Source organism: Theobroma cacao, chromosome 7, assembly GCF_000208745.1.
Source record: "Theobroma cacao cultivar B97-61/B2 chromosome 7, Criollo_cocoa_genome_V2, whole genome shotgun sequence".
NCBI lineage: Eukaryota > Viridiplantae > Streptophyta > Magnoliopsida > Malvales > Malvaceae > Theobroma > Theobroma cacao.
Window position 1 is genome coordinate 233,644 of NC_030856.1, and position 17,287 is coordinate 250,930.

Consider the following 17,287-nt stretch of genomic DNA (forward strand, 5'->3'; position numbering starts at 1 on the left):
TGGAACAAGAACACCTTGACGATATTGGACTAAACACATGTAAAACTGCCCTGTCCCACCGAGAATAGCTTTCTTGCTGCATGCACCAAGGTTCAAGGTGGTTTGCTTTTTCCTTCAGATATGAGAATGGGATGTCTTAAATCAAACTCCGAGCTAAACAGCAGAAACATGGTTTTAAAGTTTGCAATGTATTGCTCGAAGTCATGTTGCCTGACTTGGAGGCACAGCAAGATTAATTTCCTTGCACTTTTCATAGTCCGTATGGTGGACCAAAAACAAAAAAAAGCTGACAAAAAGCTAACTTTGGAAGCTTTTATCAGAAAGCAATTTGCATTGTATTGCAGTACTGACACGACTTTTTTTAAAGGTAAATTAAATGTTGTAATTTGCAGGTGCAAATCGGTTTGTTCAAGTCAGGGCGTCAAATCAATTACTTCATAATTCATGCGTTTGGTGTTCAAGAAATTCAATTTTTTTGCATTGAGTTATTGACCAAAAGAAAAAGTTAGATATTTATCACAAGAATGGAACTCTCTGACATTACTTTTCATTGGTAGATTTCCAGTTGATTTATGCAAGTCAGTGGGCCATTGAGGAAGAAAGGGTTTGGGTAACCTTTTTGGTCGGTGAAGATTGTCCCATATGGAAATCAAACCACTGGTTGGAGAAGGACCTAAAGTTCCCGGCTTCCATTAGTTAGAGCAAGTAAAAATCAAGGGGGATTTTAATCCAAGCGGTATCTTGGGTATTGACCATAGATCGACGAGAACAATGAACTTCAACAAAGTTGTTTACTAAACAAATTTGTAGCTGTACTTTTAATCCAAAGCACATTCGTACAGATAAAAGTAAGAAACTATGAGTTTACAACATATACCAGCTCATTTCCATGTTACAGACAGATAAAAACAACACACAGGACACAACCCATGTGGGGAAGGGGAGAGAGCAGAGAACATGATTTGATTACACTTGTCAACCTCTACTGGCTATAAGCATCAGGTGAATTCTGCTGCAAATACCCAGCCCAGTCCTTCCCTTGCTCCTTTACTCTATCACCAAACTCCGCCAATCTTCCTGTCATGCCACAACCAACTCCCGCAGAGCCTCCGATCTCTCTGTACATCCATGCTAGAGTGGAGACACCCGCAAGAGCCATGGTCGCTGCAACGGCGAACCCAGCCAAGGCACCCGCAAAGACCAAGCCAACACAAAGCAGCAGAGGGCTGAATATGAATAGCAGAGGCGAGCTGATAACTAGCAATACCAGTGTTGCCATGAAGCTGAACCCCATCATACCCAGAAGCGGTGCAGTCACTGCCACACCGGCCAGTGATGTGCAGACCATTGATCTGCCACTTACATTGTGGGTTTCACCTTGCTGTTGATGGTATTCTGCCATAATCTATGCTTTGTTTTCGTTTCCTTCGGTTTTGTTTTGCGGTGCTCATGGAGATTGGGTGGTTTTATAACAGAAAGAGGTGAGAGAGACATGCTGCTTAGGTGTTTCTTGGAATCTGTGGGGGACGCTTTTACTCTTCCATTTGGCGGGTACGAGTCCATAAAAAGGACACGTAGTGCTGGATTCAGGTTCAGTTTGCATGAGGTTACCAATGAGACACAGAGACAACAACTCCCACCATTTTCAATTAATGTATCAGTTCTTCCTAATTACAAATAAGTTGTTGAGGTCGCTACAAATAGATGCCTTGCAAGAAATCATATTTTGCTTCTCAGAGTGACAAAATAATAAATGGACTTGCCCTTGAAGGCATGAACTTAAAGATTGGAGATCGATGCAGAACAAAACATGAGAACCGAATAACAAATCGATTTGTTCAACTAATCTTCCGAATATCCTTAGATGACTCTATAGCTATCAGGATGTCTTTGCAACCTGAGGCAGCGTTTTCAGAAGGGACATTGATGGCCTCCTCACGGTGTGATTGAGCAGGAGCATGAGTGTCAAAAGGGTCAAAGCCCCTGCCTGATGTGCAGTGCCAAGTGAAACAGGCACATATGATAGAAGTGTTGATACACCTAAGGTTACCTACAAGAATGAAAAATAAAATATAAAGAGTTAATATTGTGAACTATTCATGAAAAGAAATACTGGAATTGGGACTAACCAGTTTTGTTTAAACGAAAGAGAGTTAAAAACCATGGGGCAAACAATCACCTGCAAAGCAGCCATGCCTAGTGTGCTTCCAACCAAAGATCGAATGGCCGGATGGATGTCCAACTTTCTGGATGACCACCACAAAGCACTGATAGAGATTAAAGTGGTAGTTGCAAGGATACGGTGGTCAAGCTGCCAAAACGAAAAACATATATCTGTTATTGAAGTAGTTTTTCTCATTATTGTTATCAGTTATCAGGAGGGACAATAGCCTTTTAAAACTGAAATTTTTATGCATAATCATTAAGTTTTAGCTGAGCATGAAACAATTGATGTAAAAATGAACAAGACGAACAATACCAAATCTTATGTGACAATTCATTCCAGCTTTACAATTATATATGTTTCAACAGTTTATCCTGTATAAATTAACTGATGCCTGCGTTTAAATTCTATTCCTTTTTCTAAGAAATCATAAGAGCACCTAATGAAATCACCTGGAAGATGATGAAGCTCACTTGCTTATATACTCTAAGAGGTACTATTAGAGAAGACAAATTACCTGCACTGTCGATGTATTCTCAAAGAAGTTGCGGATAAGTGGTTTCAACTTGAATACATCATCGGGAATCCATACATCTCCCATCTTTGGAAAAGTATTGTATGCATGGCCCTGAAAATTAAGGCATACACAGACTGCACCTCAGCAAGGATCACAAAGATTTACGAGGTTATTGTGAAAGAAGGGGTACAAGAAATGAATTGAAAATAGCTACATACAGCATCATTTCCTGCAACAAATGCTCCCGAGACCGCTGTAATGCCTACAATGAGGCTCAGTGGAATTGCGAGCCTCTTGACTTTGGCAGCCCCTTGAACCCAGGCTAATGATTCAGCAGGAGGTTCAGGCATTACAACAGAAAGGGCGGTCCAGAACAGGCCACTGTAAATGACAAATGCTGAAGTAAGATGAGCAGCAAGACGGTAAGGGCTCACTCGGGGCTCAACATATTCAGAAGGTGGCTCCTGTAGGAAGGAATCATCTATGCAGTGAACAATAGGAAGAAGCTAGAGAAGGAGAAGATCAAAATAGGAAGAAGCTAATTGCTTTTCACCTCTAAACCACTTTTGACCATCCACCAACCAATTAGACCCTGACCAGCACCAAGAGCAAAAAGAGCAGAGAGTCTTAGTCCAAGGCGCAGGGTAATATATCCCTTACGAAGAAAATATGAGAATGGCAAAGCAAACATGACACCTAGAGCTCTCCCCCACATTCGATGTGCATATTCCATCCAGTATATAAATTTAAAATCCTCAATACTCATCCCTTTGTTTACTCTGCATAGAAATGTTTATTAAACATATAATAGCAGTTACAACAACAATTAATTCTAGCAAGAAATGATGGTAAAATCTAAGTTATGAGTACAAGTTTAGCTAAGGCTGCAAAGTACAAATATTACGAAGTGAAGCTACGATTATTGCAGCAAATATAGGTCATATTTTTGGTCATACCGCTTATATTCTGGTGACTGCTTGTATTTCTCAAACTCTCGTTGCCACTCCTCATCTGATAGAGGAGGAAGTCTCCCAGTGAATTTCCAGTCAGTCATTGAAAGCCCAGATCGAGTCAGCCGTGTGACACCACCTAGTACCACCATACTAAAGACCCAGGCAGCAGAACCAAAGAGCCATATGCCCACCATCTTCTGAGCACGCGGGCCTGCAGTTACTAGTAGTTTGAATCCCTCCTTTTCTGTGGCAACAGAGGCCAAAGTGGACATATTCCTGAAAGATGGCACATGATGTCCCTGAAACAGTAAAAGAAGTTCCTTTTAATCACATTCACATAACCCTTGGAGCACATCACCATTGTCCTTTTAGATAATTTAAGAGAAAATCCACAGAAGAAACAACTTTCTTCAATTGAATATTAAAACTGCACTCTGAAACACCATTTTCACCTTCAAATACTTATGGTGGATAATAAAATCACAAATGTAGCCTCTCCATGTCCACAGCAAAGCTAAACACTCCGCGAGTGACAAGAATGCTTAAAATCCCTAGCTGTTCTCAGTTGTAATTCTTTAAATCAGAACCAGAGAATGCATCTTCAAATGATAGAATGAGTCAACGAATATGCTGTCATCTAATTCATATTTTGGTTCTAGGATGACTGCTCCCAATTTAAATGAATTCCCATCATTCATGCCACACTTCAACAGCTTTATTCAAACAAATGGTCCAAATCACTTGGTTTCCACCAAGACCATAATATATCAGTATCAAAGTCGACAAAAGAACTAACTTTCATTTGCTCAACAATAAAAGTTAACTCTTTTACTATAAACAACGAAAGAAATACAAGAAAGACAGTTATCAATCCAATCCCATCCCTTTTTCAGAAAGAAAAAGCTACCTGCAATTGCTCCGTCCAAAATCTAAATAAAAGAGAAATCAAGACAAAAAGATACCCATTTCAACAAATCGAATAAAGAATCCAAATTGAGAAAGAAAAGAACCTTAGGCAGAGATCGAAAGCCATGAAAGCAGCTCCTTGCGACTGCATTGGCAGTCCAAGCAGAAGCAGAAGAAGAAGACGACGATGTAAAAACACGAGAGGAAGACGTTCCCTTGAGATTGGACGCTAAGCTATTGAGTACAGATTTGTTCCTCTTCAGAATCGAAGCAACCGCTCTGCTCTGAAACATTTCCTGCGACCTTTCTCTCTCGCTGACTCTTAATTCTTAAAACCTGTGGGTTTAGGGAGGTTTTTCGACAAAACTGGTAAAGCTTGTCCTTTTAGTACAGGGTTTGGAGGATCCGTATCTGTTTTGTTGGTTTAACAACGGGTTGTCGGGTTGGCGGGTAATTTGGGTTGGTGGGTCCTCTTTGTATCCATTGATATTTCTAATATACATTTCCAAAAGGTGAAAACTTGATTTGTTACAGTATAATCTTTGACGAATTCATATCATACCATATTGGGATTTCCATCATGTTTAAGATTTCCACCTCGTCCTCGAATTTTTTTTCTTTTTAATTTTAATCATATGATGAAAATGCTGAATATTTGAACATCTGGGATAGCAACAAAAGCTTCATTTTTATTTCTTTTCCTTTATATCAATCCAAAGATCAGCGCTTCACGTCTGGAATCAGCCTAAAAAAGTTTTGGTCTTTTTAGATTGTTGAGGTGTTAGAGATCAGAAGTTGGACTGTCAATTGCAATAGATGCACAGCTGCCGCTGGAATGCACCAACCAGCCTTACTTTTATTGGACTTGCAATTCATATTGATATCATTTTTTTATTTTACAATCCATTGATATCTGGCTGGAGTAGCCAAGGCCCTCTTTTTGCAGCTACAGTGTTCAAACCCCTTGCCTCACGTTCTCCTAGGAAATGCTGATGCAGAGTCTTCTGTAATATTCAGAAACTCCTTTTCCTCTCTTGTTTCAGGGAACCAGTTGTTGATCAGCAAGTGTGATTGAATGAACAAAGAGAGAAGTAGCTCATATAGATCTGATTAGTACAAAATTATCTTGGTGAAACCGGCATGATGCAAGAGAACACATGCAGAGAATAGCTACATGCATTGCCTCCTTATTCCATGCTATGAATCTGAACCTTTTACACCATGACCAACTCAATGGCAACCTGCCTTGTTTCCTTCTAAGACGTGGGCCCCTCCAAGTGCAAATGACTTTCTAACCTCCTACTAGTGCAGAGCAAAGAATCAGGTCATCACAACTCAATGGTAATGCTCCAAAGATACAACTCTTCCTCAGGAACTCTCAAGGACAGGGTCACTAAACCAGATCCATCTTCATATTCAAAACCTACTTCTTCTGAGTCAACTGTTATTCTCTTTGGTTGAGTAGATGAATAGGCTCCAAACAGGCCACACCCTCGAACCTTCATATCAATGTTTACACTTATCCCGGATTGGTACCTTAATTCCTTGATGGCTCCTCCGGAATTGAACATCTCGATTAGACCAATGGGAGCAAATTTAGACCCATTGGACAATATCTTTACAGGTATCACTGTGAAGACTTCATATTCTCGTGCCTTCAAAGTTAATGGCATGGTTGCATTATTTGGAAGGTAGATCAGTTCTCCTGCATTTGGAATCAGAGAGTTTTTCTTCAGGAAGCTGAAGCATTTCGATTGACTATGTCTATATCTAAGTCATACATAATTTTGTGACTAGCTGTTAAAGAAAATAGAATTAACATGCTTGACATACCACCAAGATGGGAATATATGACAGAATCTCCATTCCATCCATCATCAGTTACTTTAGGCAAATAATCAACATCTGTGGCCCTGATATATCCTGTAATCGTGCCAGGTTGTAGGTCATGGATAATATTGGTCTTCCCAACTTTACACCACCCTGCTCCCTGGCAGTTGAAGATCCCAATGACTCCAGTGAACTCATTCAGATTCCAAATCTTTAGAAGGCTGCAGCAGATACCAAGAGCACCATGAGCATAAAATTTTTTCTGTTTGATGCATTCCATCCAGGATCAAGAATCAAATCAAATATACAATTTTCATTCCTTTTCTCACCTTTTGCCATCTCTGGCTGGATCGCCGAACAAGCAATCCCTTGTAGGTCTTCCTGGAAGTTTTGCTCTCAATATTGAACCATCAGGAAGTACAAGCTTCCTGAGTAGTTTAAAGTCGTGTTGCCCAGGTTTGTCACTGTAATTATATACCACTCAATATGAGAAATCATATGTTAAATTTGCTGCTGTCAAGCCATAAGTAACACTAAATTGTACCTGACATAAATACCACATCCTCCAACAGCACGAGCTGCTCCGTGGTATTCTGCCATTGGGTGCAGGCTCTGTCACCAAAATAATTCCTGTGTTAACATTGACAATTCAACAAAGTATCTACCAAATAGTAGAAATAGACAAAATCTGCTAACTTACATGAAACATATCCCAATCTGGTTGCATAAATTCCCCAAGAAAAACAGTATTGTATGCAACTGAGGCAATGTGAATTGTGTGGGATGCCGGGTCTCTTGGCCAGAAATCATCTGATGCCCTAATAACAGCTGTTCGTTTTGCACTGCACAAATATATCATAGGTTAGTACAGTTCAGAATCTCTGATAGCTTTACTAGTAGACAGGCTTAATTCTTCCAGACATGAGAGATGAATTTTACCTGTACAAACCATCTGTGTTATGACTCATACAAGAGATTATGTCATTGTTACAGAAGTTCCTAGCGATTGATGCCTCTAAAGCCTGATGGTATTTTCTAGCAAGTTTCACTCTTCCACCATGGCCTGCCCCAAGAGTTTCAAGGATGTTCTGAACATCAACTTTGACTCCATCGATACCAGCTGATGCAAGGTATGAGTGAAGTTCATCATAGAAGTTAAAAACTTTTTCAGGGTTAACAAGGCCAAGGCCATTCTTAATTATCATGTCCAAAGCTTGATCAGGCTCATTTGCCTGAACTCCAGGAGATGAAATAGGGTAAGCCAATTTGGATTCATAGTGTTCCATTTCGGTAACATCTGGTCTAACACCTCCCCAGTACCCTGTTATTGCATGCCAAACATAAGCATACTTCAAAGCATGTTTCTCTTTAATTTCAGTGACAATGTGGCGAAGCCCCAAGGCGGGATCCTCTACCCTGTGACCCTCTTTGCCATCTTTCTGAAACTTATGGTTCTCTTTAATATGTGTCAATCTGTTCGCGAAGCTGGAAGACAAGAAAGCCGAAACAGCAAGACTTTTTTAGGCTACGGAAGGAAGAATAACAAAGCATAATAAGAGAATTCTGGTTTAACTGCTTACTTGGCTGCATTATCAGCTCTGAATTCAGTTCCATTTGGATCCATGCCAACAGATTGCCACCCATCATCAATAATAACAAACTTTGGAGGAATCCCACCTTTCTCCAAGCTGCAAGAGTTACTAGTTAATTGCCTATCTATGATGCCTAAACAATATATTGGATAAACAGCACCCTAGCAAGAAGAAACTACCTCTCCAATCCTTCCTTTAAACTCTCAGAAGTGACATTGGTGTAGAAAGCATCCCATGTACACCAGCCAAACCAATTTAACATGTCTGGCATCTGAACAGTGAAGAACGAACACAATTATAATTTTATATAACAGGAATGCTGGAATGGAGATCACACAACTCTAACTCCAGCAACAGGATATTAGTTCTGCGGAAGACTTACCTTCTTTCTCTCACGATGAGAAAAGGTCTGTAAATGTTTTTCCACAGACCTGCATACAATTTCCAATACAACTTAGCTAATAATTTCATTGTTAGACGTGGGACAATGTGGTCCAAGAAATGTCATATGGTGAACTTGAAGAAAGATCTGCTAAAGAGTAAATCTGCAGTCATGGAGGAGCAACCAATTCATGAAGAATTATGTTTAAAGGATGTTATGATCAGCAAGAGACTTACTTCACTGCATTGGTGATAACATCAAATGGATCTGATCCAGCTGCCACAAAAACCAAATGACCCCCCTCAAACTCATCAACAGCAGGATCTCCTGCAATGCAGAAATAATCCCGTGAGTACAATAAGGAAAACCAAAATGTTTAACAAAATTTGGATTGATGTCTTGTTTCTCATCCTACCACTTTCCAAGCAAATCTCCAACTCATTTCTTTCATTGCCTTGAAGAACAGCCCTGAAATCCCCTTCAAGAATTGGTAAAAACACGACATATGCAGCAGATTCGTCTTCATTTTCTATGTCAAAATGAGAGCCATCACGTGCCTCGACGATTAAAAATTGGGTTTCAAAGGGGATGTCTTGACCACAAGTTCCCATCCTCTGTGTCATCCACCACATTTTGAATCGGAAAACACACATAAAACGCAATCCCCTGCAGAAGAACCAATATATATTAGCATATTGAAAGCAAAACAAACCAAAGTCTTAACAATTGCCAACTACCAGATTATCAAAGACACCGATTTCACAGAAAATAACTAAGAGAACGAACTAAAGATTCTGCATAGGGACAAAAACAGCTTGAACACGCATCGTATCATTAAATCATAATCCTGTCTGACAGCGAAAACCAATAATTCTTCTGTACTGCCATAGGTCGATTGCTCACATAAAATCAAACAGAAGATTGAGAAGAAAAAAGAAGATGTGATGAAGACTTACTCAAGCTTGCCGACGGGAAAGACCCTGCGGCTCCCCATCTGATCTGAAACAACTCCAATGAAAGCTCCATTAGCCAATGCACCACCAGAGGCAGGAGTCACCACGATGTTGTCAGGAACATCATGCAGAATGCAGTCGCCCAACACCATTAATTTCCCATCATCACTCACAGAAATCCCAGCCCCCACAGTCATCTTCTTCTTCCTTTTTTAACCAGCAAAAAACAAGAACAACTCAATCAAAAGAACAAACTTTCCTCTCCAAGAACAGAGCAACACCGACCCCAGATGCAACTATGCTTCAGAAAGTATCCCCAAAGACAATATACAAGTACCACAACATCAAAAGACAGATATGGGGCCTTTATGAATCTGGGGGGCTATTTATAGTCCCAGTAAGGATGATGATTAATGGTGCTGAACTCAACTGAAGAATCAAATAAATGTTTTAGTATGTCATGGAAGGAGTTGCAAAATTTTAAAATTGCAATCTAGTGACTCCGTAAAACAAGGGCAAACTCCTTTTTTTGAGTTATTGTTCCCGCGGGAATCAGATTAGGATTTGGCCCAACTTTTCCATGTTGTCATGTCTCATATGTACGGTACCTTATATAAAGGTTTCACTTTGGAGTTTGGACCATACCAAATATTGCATGTGACTCCTCTGTCCCACCAAGCCCATCCCTTCATCAAATCATCTCCGTTTGATTCCATGTGCACCGAGCCATCATTGGTTACTACTAAAGAATAATTTGTTCCATGAAGCATCTGATTAATCCTGGGAAACATCACATAGCAGTACTTTGTGGCTTCCCGAGGTTGTAACGGTTGACCGCTACATTCAACGTGGGGAAACCTGATGGATATGCAGGCAATGAAACCACGTGCACCATTCCACGTGGCAGAATCCTTGTGTCTAGAGACCTAATTCTTTGCCCTAAAAACCCAATAGCTTTGCGAGATATGGACAGGTTGGTGAGACGTTGTTTGAGGTTGCCAGCTACTATATAAAATGCTTGCAAGGATTGACGTGTATCCAACGTGGAATTTCTTCAAAAGAAATGAACTAGGGTTTTGAAAAAGTAAGAAGAAAGGGATATACGTGTGGCCACGTAGGTTACATGCAAAACACAGCTCAGTTTCGACTTGGCATTCCTATCTGTACATGCAATTGCAATTTGTGGCCACCCAACTCCAACTCGATGGCCACACCATTTGGATATTGAATGATATAAATCAATTAGTAGCTTAACGATATTAAATGCTTGCTGGGATTTCCATTTCAGGATCATACACCATGTCTTTAATTTCATGAGTTTTGTCATGAAACAGACAGCAAGTTATTACTATTATTTGTTTCACAAATTCAATGATTAATTGCGTTTCTATAATACGTATATAGGTTTATATAAACTCTTTTAATAATAAAATACATCAAGTTGCCTCAAAAGGGTTTGAAGCCTAGAAATTGAATAATCAAGGACTTGTTAGATATTGAATATTTATGAGCAGGGCCAAGTTTAGTTTTCTAAACACAGGCTGCTATGACTGCCAGGTCCAACCGAAATTCTTAAGGTCAATCAAGATTTCCCTTTTTTCTCTTGTCTCTGTCCGACCAATCATTGAATTTTACTGTTAATATTAATGATTAATTGCTATACTTTATACAAAAATATCTTCAACAAGAGAATGATTTTTTTTTTTAATCTTCAAACTTCAGTATGCACTCCATCTGCTATTCAGTCAGAGACTGCACCGACCATATCTAATATCCAAAGTTCAAGAACTAAAGTATGGAAGAAAAGGGGAAAGTTTTTTTTTTTTTATGATAAATTCATTCCCAGAAAAGAAAAATGATTCAAGGAACGTGGACAGATAGAAAATGTGGAGTGGCTGCCAACAAAAAAATGCACGTGAATGTTGTTAGCCGTCCAATATAAAGGGTGATGTATTATTTTCATGACTGTGACTGCCACTGCAGGCTGCAGCTTTTCTTGAAAACCTACTCTGCAAATTTATAGCATAGGGTTGGTATGATTGAGTTCATATAATTATATCATCATATGTTCAAGTGGGTTCATGCCAATTGCCATGTGCGGGATGCATGCTGAGATAAGATTTCTTTGTTGCACATGTAAAAAGCCTGCCTAAAAGCTATGTTGTACAAATTATTGGAGTAGATTTTTTCAGGGAATACAGCCAAAGTGGAATTGAGGAAATGGGGTAATAAAGTAATATGAGAACGGAGTCGTTGTAATGTAGATTAACTTTTCTGTTGACAGGCATGGCAAAGGTTTCTGTATCAGAAATATACCATGTCATTGAGGAGCATTGCAGCAGGACAAACATTGTGGAACCACTTGAAATTAGCCCCATTTACAGTCTTTTGGCAACCCTCCAGGATTCATTTAACATATATTTTGTAGATGAGAATGACCATTATCTATTATTATGTAATCTGTTGATCTTTTCGCAACCCTTTTGCTGTTGATTGAGCCTGGGACTAGCTACACAAAGAAAATGATACTAATTCAATAAATGGAAGTCTCAAGTTCCAAATCTTCCTTCCCTGATTATTATAAAAGTTCTTTAGTTTTAATTTGTTCCATCTAATGATTCCGAATGGAAGTTGGAAAGAGAAAAGGAAAGCCTAAAGAATTCATATAGTAGACACAATTATGTAATTTTACATGCTAAATCTATCAGTGAACCTAGTCGATCAGTCCAAATCTTTTCAAAGATGACAAAGAAAACGCACATGGAGCAGGTTTTCTTTCAACAGATTAAACTAATAAAGATTTTGTCTCTAACCTGATCCACATATGCATATGCTTAATTAGTAATTAAATCGGCCTGCATCTAAATGTCTTCCCCCATTTGAAAAATGCATTCATGTGTGGCTGATACCACTCAAGGCTTCGAACCTAAGCGACAAATTAAATTACTTGGTTCAGCCACCTACAGCAAGATGCTAGCAAAATCACTTTGTCCGATCCATTTAATTGGTATTATATCTGTCCCAACTCCCAAGGCAATCTGCATTCTGCGTGCAGTCACCGGTTATTTTATAATAAACAGAAAGAAACAAGTGATCCCAACCTACTCAGCATATGTTTATATTCCTTTTTGGACACATATTCAGAGATAATCAGCATATGTTTTTGGAATGACTTGTTGCTATTAATGCACCTATAGCAAGGAAATCTGTAATTTCTCTTTTTTCTCTCTCTGTGTCTCTCTGCTTTTTCTCCTTCTTGCTGCTAGTGAGATCTATAGACAACATTAGACAACGCAAAAGGATATGAAGGTGTTGTACAGATCAAAGGTGGTTCAAGTTAATTGCAAAATTATAGATTGTAGAGCCCATTGTCTTTCTTATGACTAAAAAGACCTTATCTTGGCGGAGCCAAGAATCTGCTGAAATTTTCGGCAGAGGCATTATGCAACTTACATAATAGTTTGTCTTTCTGCTTTTGTTTTCATATTTTGCATACAAGTGGAAGATTCCAAGTTTGATTCCATGATTGATATGATGCACTTGTACAAGTTGTCTTTACTATTTGATCTTAGAATTAATGTATTTTCTTGTTCAGGGAAAAGGTTATGTAAAATGCTTATAAGTTACCACATAATGGAAAGTTGCAGATGGTTATAAGCAAGCAATGGAGAAGGATATATATATAATAGTTCAAGATATCTGCAAGTTGAAAACTACATACCATAATCCAAATTCAGAAGTAGAATACGACTAACACAACTGATATTAGTAATATACCAATCCAACAAACTGAAAAGAAATCACCTCAACCGAAAAGCAACGGAGAATAGGTCTAATATAGAGGACTCAAACAACTTAAAGAAGTCCACAACAAATATATATAACGATCATAGAATCCATACCACCGGGATTGAAAAATCTCCTTTCTTGTCAAGATCCTCTTTTGCCAAACTGTCCGTGGAAGAAATTAACCTTGGAACTTGGCACATACGCAACCTATTAACATTTGTTTAAAATTGTTAGACAAAGATCTTGAATTTGAATAATAAAAACAACAATTATTTTGTTAGAACTATTAAAACTCACCCAAGAGCATTAGCTGTATTATTTTCTTCCTCCACTTCTGCGGATTTTCCCTTTGATAACATATTTTTGTTGACCTCTCTCAATGATCTTAACCAACCACCATGGTTTTCCAGTTGTGAACACAATGTATCCCATGCTTATTCCAAAAACCAGCCCACATCCGTACCCCATCAATATAGAAAATTTCCAATCCACAGCATCACCATCTTCATCAAATTTTGTTGGTTGTGGTTCCAAATTCTGCTCATCATTACAGTTTTTTGATAAAGGAAGTCCACATAAACCCGAGTTTCCAATGTAGGAATCATTTGTGAAAGTATCAAATTGTTTGCCTTGAGGAATGAGTCCCATGAGATTATTCCAAGAAAGATTTAAGACCGCTAAGAATATAAGGTTGACTAATTGTGCTGGAATTTTTCCTTCAAGCTTGTTCGATGAGAGATCTAATGATTCAAGTATTGACAAGTTCCCTAACACTGAAGGGATAGGACCCGTTAAACTATTGTAAGAAAGATTGAGGACTATAAGTGAATGAAGTTCTCCAAGTATTATAGGTATCTGTCCATTAAATTGATTATTTGAAAAATCAATAATGGTCAAAATGGTTAAGACTCTCTCAAGGTGTATCTCCAACCCTTTTGTTGTAATATATAAAGGTTGATAAAATAAACCATCTGGATTAGACAGAGCATATGTCATGTACTTTGAGTCACTTTTGCTTTCACTTCCACTTCTCATAGCATGCAGATTTTCAAAAAATTTCATTGGCAAGTGACCATTGAAGTCATTGTGAGAGAGATCAATGATTCGCAAACAAGAGAAGGAAAATCTACCTTCAGAGCTGCCAATGTGACCATAGAATCGGTTATTCCGCAAGATAAGAACTTGTAGCTTCAAATTTCTTAACCAATTCGGAAAGGTGTCGTTTAAGTTGTTGTCCCCTACATTTAAAATTTCCAATTCCGAGCAATTAATCAAAGAGCGTGGTAGTGACCCTTCTAGCTGATTGTGATTGACGGAAAAACTTCTCAATGAACAACCTTTATGAAAATTTCCAGGTATTTTACCATGAAAACTATTCATGCTTAGATCCATGAATTCCATAGAGTTGCTTAAGTTACCAAGACATTGTGGAATAACTCCATGAAAATTATTCTCGAACAAAAGGAGAGAATTTAGTGAACTCATATTGCAAACTGATGAAGGGATTTCTCCAATTAAATGATTGAGTGAAACGCCTAAGCAGCGTAATGAAGGTTCTAGAGCTGGAATTCGACCTTGGAGCAAATTTGAATAAAGATCAAGAACTTGAATATTCTTAGGAAAAAGTTCCTCTATAAAAATGTAAGCAAATGATTTCTAGCTCAAAAAATGATACTTTTACTAACCCTTACACAGCATCTATCCACTTGCTAGTGCTTGGTCGCACGAGGAGCTATTCATATCACAACTTATATTGAGAAAGTTTTAATGGAACTAAGTAATTTTGTTGAATAAACCATGCTAAAACAATTTCTTCCCCTAGATTTTTTTTTGTTTAACATATGATTTTTCCTATTGATTCTAAGCTAACAGATAAAAACCCTCTAGTAATTAAGAAGTTGATGGTTAAAATATTAACTTGACACATGATTTCTTCTTTCTACGGTCTCTTGTCCCATTTTTATTTTCAATTGTGAATGCGTAATTAATTACAATACGTAACCTTTTGATTGTTTAATTTTTTATTTTTAATTATAATGATGAATGAGAATATTATTTAAATGATTAAAATGACCTCAAACATGCACAAATTGGATAAAAAGGAAAATAAAGATTACCTATCAAGTTGTTATCACCCAAGCGGAGAATCTCCAGAGAAGGCAAGCTTCCGATTATTGATGGAATTTCACCTGAGAAATTGAGTTCACCTCTTATAAATCAAAATTTTCCTACTATGATTCATTACAATAAATAGGCCACTTTTCTTTGTTGAGCACTAATTAAGGGAGTACTTTATTTAGCATTTTTTTCTTTACAAAATTAACTTAAGATGAAACAAGTGTGTTTTTTTTCCAATGTAAAAATGAAAAATGTTAAAGGATACTTTAAACACTTTTTAAGGTGATATTTATAAAAAGATTTTTGTAATTAATATATTATCTTTTCTTGAATTTGGTATGAATAGTACATTAATATGTAAAAACATTTTTTTAAATAAAAATTTTACTAACCTTAACAAGTGCTTATAGCCACCTATTAACTATATCTTTTTTTTTCTCTTTAATGCGTAACTAATTAACATAGAAGTATAAATTTTCAAAAATAAATTTGGACAATTTTTTTCATAATTTTTTCCTTAATGGAGATCTAATAAATCCAGTAAATTCAAAAATAATTAATAAAGTAATTTTTTCATGAGTTTTATCACACTTATACTAAATTTGAAATTTAAATCTCTTCTTCTGAGTTCAAGTTTTCAAGTTCAGCTTAAACAAAAAATAAAATCATAAATTTGAACTCATTAATAAAATTAAATTGCCAACTAATCATTTTAATTTGTCAAAAGGAAGACACATATTAAGCATACCTGTTAGGTTGTTACCAAAGAGACGCAACTCTCTTAATCTAGTCAAATTCTTGATTTCCAAAGGCACACCTCCCTCCAAGGAATTGTTGAATACATCTAAAATTTCTAATTCTTGACACTCGAATAAGGTCGATGGAAGTTGACCTACAATGAAATTATTGGTGTAGAAATCAATATTTGCAATAAATTTTTTTTTCACTTGCAATAAAAATAGATTGATCTTAAGGATTGAAGGTAGAAATTTATATGCTAGGAGAGCTATAGTCCTTTTTATATATAGTTAGAATCTATTTTCCATGATTAAGGTTATATTTAAGGTGGAAACAAATTCAGAAAGAAACAATGCAATTAATCATTTTGCACTAAGTTTAAGAAACCACAAGTCCCACAATCTCCTTTCTTCAATTCTTGTCAAGATCCCATTTATCAATATGTGAGAAATCGGGCTCTCTTGGAGTATCCTTGTTGGAACATACCAAATCCGGTAACAAAATCATTTTGTTAAAACTTATCAAATTAAGCAATTCAAATATTTGTATTGAGTTTTAATCCTTCCATCTTGAATGTAAATAGGGATTTCTGTTATATGGATATTTGCGTGTACCGACCCGATAACATAGAAGTTAGGTACTCTATATTTAGTTATAGAGTGGGTTCGGTAAGGTTTTTAATACTCGACTCTGGTTCAGGTAGGTTTTGGGTATCACCTTTAAGATACCCTAAACCCAAACCCGATTATACATGTATATGTTAATATTATATATAACTTTTCAAAAATTTGTAATTTGTAGAATTCCAAACTTTAATCCTCTTTAGCTTCAACACAGTCTTTTTCATCTTAACTAACTTCTTTTTTTGCAAATTAATAAAAATAAAATTAATTTTTTATATGGTTTTTAGTTATTTAAATTGTTGTTTGAAATTTAATTTATATTTAACGAATTTGGATAATTAACAGATAGTATTATATTATTAGGGTTTGATTTTCTATAATGTTTTGCAATTTTATCCAAATTTTAATAAGGTTTGGCTATTGTTATAATTAAATAGATTCAAGATTGGGTACCTAAAAAAAGCGGTTATCTTACCTGTTTACATCATGTAAATGAGTAATTGTTATACGGCTATCCAGAGATACCCGACACGATAACATAGGTTTCGAGTACCCTATATTTGGTTATAGGGCTGGTTTGGATACGACTTTTAATACCTGATTCGGGTTTGGGCAGGTTTCAAGGTGTCACCCTTAAGATATCTTAAATTTGAACTTGAATACACACACACACACACACACACACACACACACACACACACACACATATTAATATATATATA

General features: G+C 37.0%; 4 protein-coding genes across 4 annotated transcripts; all 4 read right to left on the bottom strand.

Moving 5' to 3' along the window:
- Positions 773–1,600, bottom strand: LOC18593192 (oleosin 16 kDa). The gene has a single exon (XM_007020295.2). It carries the CDS (start codon positions 1,400–1,402, stop codon positions 983–985), a length of 420 nt encoding a protein of 139 aa, XP_007020357.1. The 5' UTR covers positions 1,403–1,600; the 3' UTR covers positions 773–982.
- Positions 1,626–5,170, bottom strand: LOC18593191 (cytochrome c oxidase assembly protein COX15). Its single transcript, XM_018124769.1, has 7 exons — positions 4,645–5,170; positions 3,638–3,933; positions 3,235–3,460; positions 2,900–3,145; positions 2,682–2,792; positions 2,180–2,311; positions 1,626–2,050 (listed from the first exon to the last, which is right to left on the bottom strand). Exons 1-7 carry the CDS (start codon positions 4,831–4,833, stop codon positions 1,880–1,882), a joined length of 1,371 nt encoding a protein of 456 aa, XP_017980258.1. The 5' UTR covers positions 4,834–5,170; the 3' UTR covers positions 1,626–1,879.
- LOC18593193 (probable galactinol--sucrose galactosyltransferase 1) lies at positions 5,366–9,865 on the bottom strand. Its single transcript, XM_007020296.2, has 12 exons — positions 9,301–9,865; positions 8,760–9,010; positions 8,581–8,671; positions 8,345–8,393; positions 8,142–8,233; positions 7,951–8,058; positions 7,310–7,855; positions 7,071–7,212; positions 6,915–6,982; positions 6,700–6,834; positions 6,374–6,591; positions 5,366–6,245 (listed from the first exon to the last, which is right to left on the bottom strand). The coding sequence occupies exons 1-12, from the start codon at positions 9,492–9,494 to the stop codon at positions 5,869–5,871; spliced, it is 2,271 nt and encodes a 756-aa protein (XP_007020358.2). The 5' UTR covers positions 9,495–9,865; the 3' UTR covers positions 5,366–5,868.
- LOC108662684 (receptor-like protein 12) lies at positions 13,402–14,478 on the bottom strand. The gene has a single exon (XM_018124135.1). It carries the CDS (start codon positions 14,476–14,478, stop codon positions 13,402–13,404), a length of 1,077 nt encoding a protein of 358 aa, XP_017979624.1.